Genomic DNA, 5,041 nt, shown 5'->3' on the forward strand with positions numbered 1-5,041 from the left:
GAACCGCTCATTAAGTCTCATTAGTAAAGGCACTTTAAATGTCAAGGTCCCATTGCAATGACCTGTATGTTACAGCTCTAAAAATGAATTTCTGTGGGAAAAGTCTGAGCTGTGCATTTAAGATGACTAGTTAAGGAATGTCATTAAGCAGTGTGCGGCAGGGAAACACAGTTTTAGTATAAAATCTACTTAATATCTTTCAATTCAACTGGAGAATATCTAGCCATTTTCACAACACAAGATTATGTTTGTGGGATCTGGTCCAGAGTTTGTCCGGAGTTGCTCTTTCACATGTGACACACAATGGGAGACGGTCAATGTCGGACGCATTCTCACCTACTGGAAATACAGTACACTTGGTTTATGTGAGGGGGGGGTGGGATTTGACAAGTTCACAGCAAGTTTGTAATGTGGCCTTAAACATCCAAACAAACTGTACCTTAAATTTGTTTGACGATATTCTGGCACTGGGTCTAAACAACTTCCCAAATCTAGTCATATGTCCAGTTAGATATCTTTATTTTAATGACCATTATGTTTTTATTATTCCAGTTTTGTGCCAGTCACATGATAAAACATCATCAACACACCCACCAGCTCAGTGTGAATACTCTGGACTATACGCTGCTGTTTTCTTACATGGACTCGCTCCTGTTTGCTCGCACATGATACTGACTTTGTACCAGGGAGCTGCCAGGGTAAAGTCTGCTTAATGTTCAGATCGACTGACTTGGACATTTGCGTTCTTACATAAAGCTCCTCTATATAGAAAGTCACTTTCGGCTTTTCCCGTTTAGGGGTCGCCACAGCAAATCATCACACTGACGACTCGCATGTTGACATTTAGCACGTGTTTTATGCCAGATGCCCTTCCTGACGCAACCCTGATTCGAACCCGGGCCACAGCGGCGAGAGCGCTGCGCCTTAACCACTAGCCTACCAGGGACTGCTATCATAAAGCTCCTTTATATAATGTCTGATAATTTTAGGGTTCCAGCGCACATCTGAAAAGGGATTCTATTACTTACAATGGTTTTGGTTTGTTTTATTAATATTCACAGTAGAAATTACGTGTAGTGCAGACCACATTAGGTTTCTGTGTGTAACACTGGGACAAGGGAAGCAAGGAAAAGCATAAATTGAGACCAGTTGTATAAACAGTTCACTCTTTGTCTGTGGCAAAAGGACACTACATAACTTTTAGCAAATCTTTAATTTACTAATACTAAGTACACCCTAGACCTGCTTCATTAAATGAGGCACAGTCCAAAAAACATATCTGTGAGTCAGAAGAATAGCATGAGGGGTCCAAGAACTATCATCATTTAATTATTGTAACTCATTGTTCTCTGGAGGCAACAGAAATAACTCAAACTGGCATAAGGCAGAAGCATCCACAGTATAAAATTACACAGAATAACGGCTATAGTAGAAAAAAAAAACCTGTGTAAAAGAATCCAGCTCCGCCTGAGTTTTCTGTCACTGCTCTAAATGAGGCAGAACAAGCAACCGCAGCAGCTTTTATTACAGCATTGGAGAAGGTCTGCTGTGGAAGACCCAGAGGCAGCGGCAATGTTTTTCTGAACACAGTAGTCTATCCCAGTACGTTCTGTTCCCACAATCTGCTGTTAGACCTTGCCCAGGACGCCAGTCTGTACACACACAAAATGTATAACCCACTGTTTCTTTCAGTAGTTGTAAATACTAGAAACAAACCCAAATGAAATATATTTATAACTCTAAACTGTAACTATGCATGCAAAGCATGCCTTTTGTAGTGTTTTTCTTCCTACTGACGAGTCAGTGACTGGAATTTGTGGAGAATATGTAACAAAGGTCAGATCAGGACACTGTGGTTAAACAACCTCCTGATATAAACCTGAAAATGTTCACACAGTGTAGAAAGAGTAGAGGTTATCTTACCTCAGCTTGTCTGAGTGTGTTGGACATTATGTACAAAGTGTTATCATACGTTGTTTAGTTTTCTGATCCACTGACCATTTCTTTTTCTTTTTTTTTTTTGTCTTCCCTGATCTGTTTCATGAAGCCTATTTCAGCTGTAGCTGTAGCCCTGAGTACCTTTTGAAGGCTGGTGTCGCACATAATCACGTAGACATATGAGATCCAACAGTGGGCAGTGGGTGATTGTTTCACTGTTAACCGCTGTGACCACAGCAGCTACTGTGCCCTGTGCACTGTCTTCTGTCTTTGGAACAACTCTGAGTACAGCTGAGGTGTGTTTCAAAAAGTCCATAACTTCCAGAAGACACTTGGAGCTGACTGTACTTATACTGTTCTCAGATTTAGTGGATTGCTTCTGTGTTGTTGAACACACACACAACAATTTTTCCTTGTCTGTTATCTCTGTCATCAACAACAAATCAGTTTTAATTCCTTGAACTTTATTTGAACGAGTACCTGCCCCACCCTGTGTCTGACCAATTAAAAACCGCTTAGTTAAACAAAACGTGTCTGTGTCCTACAAAATTCTCAATTCTTCTTCTTCTTTTCTTGCTTCTTTCTCCCTCAGCAGGACAATATAGACCGGTCATCCACTCACAGACAAGCTGACCTCATTGGTTCTCCAAGTCATCAAGGTTGGTTTTCAGTATCCAGTAAATATTGTGTGTGAGTGTGTGTGGGTTTGCTAGTGCATGTACATTAGACCTGTCAAATATTCTTGAGTTACATTGGTGTTGTTTGACTCAGAGTATATTTGGTTGTACTCTTACATCAGATTACATAAGTAGTGGGGCTGTCCTGTGATATTGCAAACATTGACTTGAGGTAATAGAAGCTTGCTGTGTACTCATTTCACTGCAGTACATTTTATACATAATATATAAAAAAAAAAAAAAAAGGAAATCTAGTAGTAAATACTAACTGGTTTGTACAATGTAGTGAGGGACTTGCTGCTCATTATCCTCCACTGCACTGGGGGGCGGGTCCAAGGAGAATATGTACAGTGTATTTGGGTCTCTTCCGCTGTAAACTTTTCAGCGGTTCAAAGGGTGATCCGCATGGACACAGGGTGCCATTATAATTACGCTGTCTATCTAATTGTGCCATTCTGGGTTCATCCATGACAATCGGAGCGTGAGATTTAAGCACAGTATTGGCCCAGCATGGGAAATGAGGGTGGGGAGTCTGCGAGGACTCAACGAGTGAATTAGAGTGCTTGGCTCTGGCATGGAAATAAATGGAGCAGAAATTACATTGTCACTTTTCAGGATCAGCCAGAATGGAGGGAGCTCAGAAGGACCAGAGAGGCAGACAAATGTAGACAGCTTTACCTAAGAAATACATTTGCTTAAACCGTTTGAATAAATAAATGAATAATGTTTTTGTACAGTAGATTAAGAAGTGTTGGGGGCTTGATTTATGAACTGTGGTACTCCATACCATTAGAGTTTTGTCAGATCTCCTTCATCTTTCTCTCATTTTTTCTTTCTTCCTCATCTAAAAGGTGATGCATTTTGACCTCTTCAGCCTCTTAAAATCCATGATATGTGTACTGCTCAGTGCCTGCATCAGCTGAGCAGAGATTTGGACTTTAGCCCAGTACGTCTGATGTTATTAGTAGGATGACAGTCCTTGCTGATGTTATTAAGCTTATTTTTCAGTAAACCCACCCATTCACTTTCTTCTTATAGTACTTTAATAAAGGCACCAGTTGTGTTTGCTCTTAAGCCACAACAGTCAAACCTCTTATTGTTACAGGCAACAACCTGTTGTTGGAACATGACCTGCTGCTATTTCCTATGTTTGGAATGAGATACTGTTGTGGAGCTTATAGGGGTATTTGCAAGCCAATATTTGATGTCTATAAATAGAAGTTGTTCCATATGATATTCTAAACATGTAATCCACAAATTGTGTAATGACCGTAATAACATAGTAGTGTGGAATTAGCTTGACCTCGAGTGTTTTTTCCACAGTTTAATGTCACACACTGGGGTGACTTCGGACTGTACAGTTGTACAACTTGCTTTGTGCACAGAGGTTGTATGAATTTGGAGATAACCCCCATATGGTATCCCAGCTCTTCAGAGGAGGTTCAGGTACACGGTAAACATAACTTCTAAGAAAGTGTAGTTTGCAGTACGTTCTCTTGCTGTCAGATATAATACTCACCAACTGCCACAAAGTTGTTATATTGTGTATTACTGTACTTTCAGTTCCACTCTGTTGCAATGATTTGCTCTTTCACCTCGCCGTACCTGTTTCAATCAGTGGATCCACTAGAGTCCTGACTTAGGCAGCATGTGTGACTGACTGACTGGCACTGTTTTGTGATTCATGCCTTATGTGACTGGTAAGCCACAGGAATTTCAAAACAACTGTCAGATATGTGTTCCTGGGATTCTGTCAGCTTACACATTTATATTCATCTGCCATGATAGCATTCGCATTATGTGTCAGTACAGCGTCGAGAACCTTGTTTTGTTCCACACTGTAGCAGACCCAGCGACGATGTCACAGTGTAGTGGACAGAGAGCGACCTTGCATGTTTGGATGTGTGGCATGACATTTGCACTGCTCTGTTTTTAGTTGGTTGTAACTCTGTGCGTCAAAGGGTCAGTGGCCAAGAGTATCAGCTAAGACCAGACTCAAGCGCTCGTCATTTAGATAGACTGGTTGTGTTTTGGTGTGCATGACTCATGTTTGCCCAACAGAAACTCCAGCAGCACACCTCAGACCCCGGCTGTCAACACAGATGTGACCGTTGTTTGTGTGTATGGAGTGTTTGGGGGGGGTCATATGGACGTGCAGCTGCTTGGCAACAAATCCCGTCAATAGTACCAATGCTGTGTAGTAATCTGACGGCGTGGCTCTGGAGGGGTTGACCAGTCATGATCTCAAGCATAGAAATGAAGTGCCCAGTTGTGCCTTTGTAGAGGGAGAGAGATATGGCACAGGCACACACACGCATGGGCATACAGCCATGGTTTGGCACACATGCGCACTTATGCTACAGTCACACACTTTCACTCATAAACAGCAAGGGACTATATTCCTGCAAAGAGTGGGGCTCTTTAAC

The 5,041-nt window shown here is 41.6% G+C and overlaps 1 protein-coding gene across 4 annotated transcripts in view; it reads left to right on the forward strand.

Moving 5' to 3' along the window:
• Positions 1-5,041, forward strand: part of grb10b (growth factor receptor-bound protein 10b) — a 58,493-nt gene that overhangs the window by 18,280 nt on the left and 35,172 nt on the right. For 2 of the 4 annotated variants that reach the window (XM_020596792.1, XM_020596790.1), the window contains exon 3: positions 2,531-2,597. The exons of 1 other annotated variant lie outside the window; for it this stretch is intronic. In XM_020596792.1, coding sequence (XP_020452448.1) covers positions 2,531-2,597 — 67 coding nt within the window. The remainder of the gene's footprint in view (positions 1-2,530; positions 2,598-5,041) is intronic. One more of the 4 variants, XM_020596791.1, reaches the window with a different exon arrangement.

The sequence above is a fragment of the Monopterus albus genome, unplaced genomic scaffold (assembly GCF_001952655.1).
Source record: "Monopterus albus unplaced genomic scaffold, M_albus_1.0 scaffold31.1, whole genome shotgun sequence".
Classification (NCBI taxonomy): Eukaryota; Metazoa; Chordata; class Actinopteri; order Synbranchiformes; family Synbranchidae; genus Monopterus; species Monopterus albus.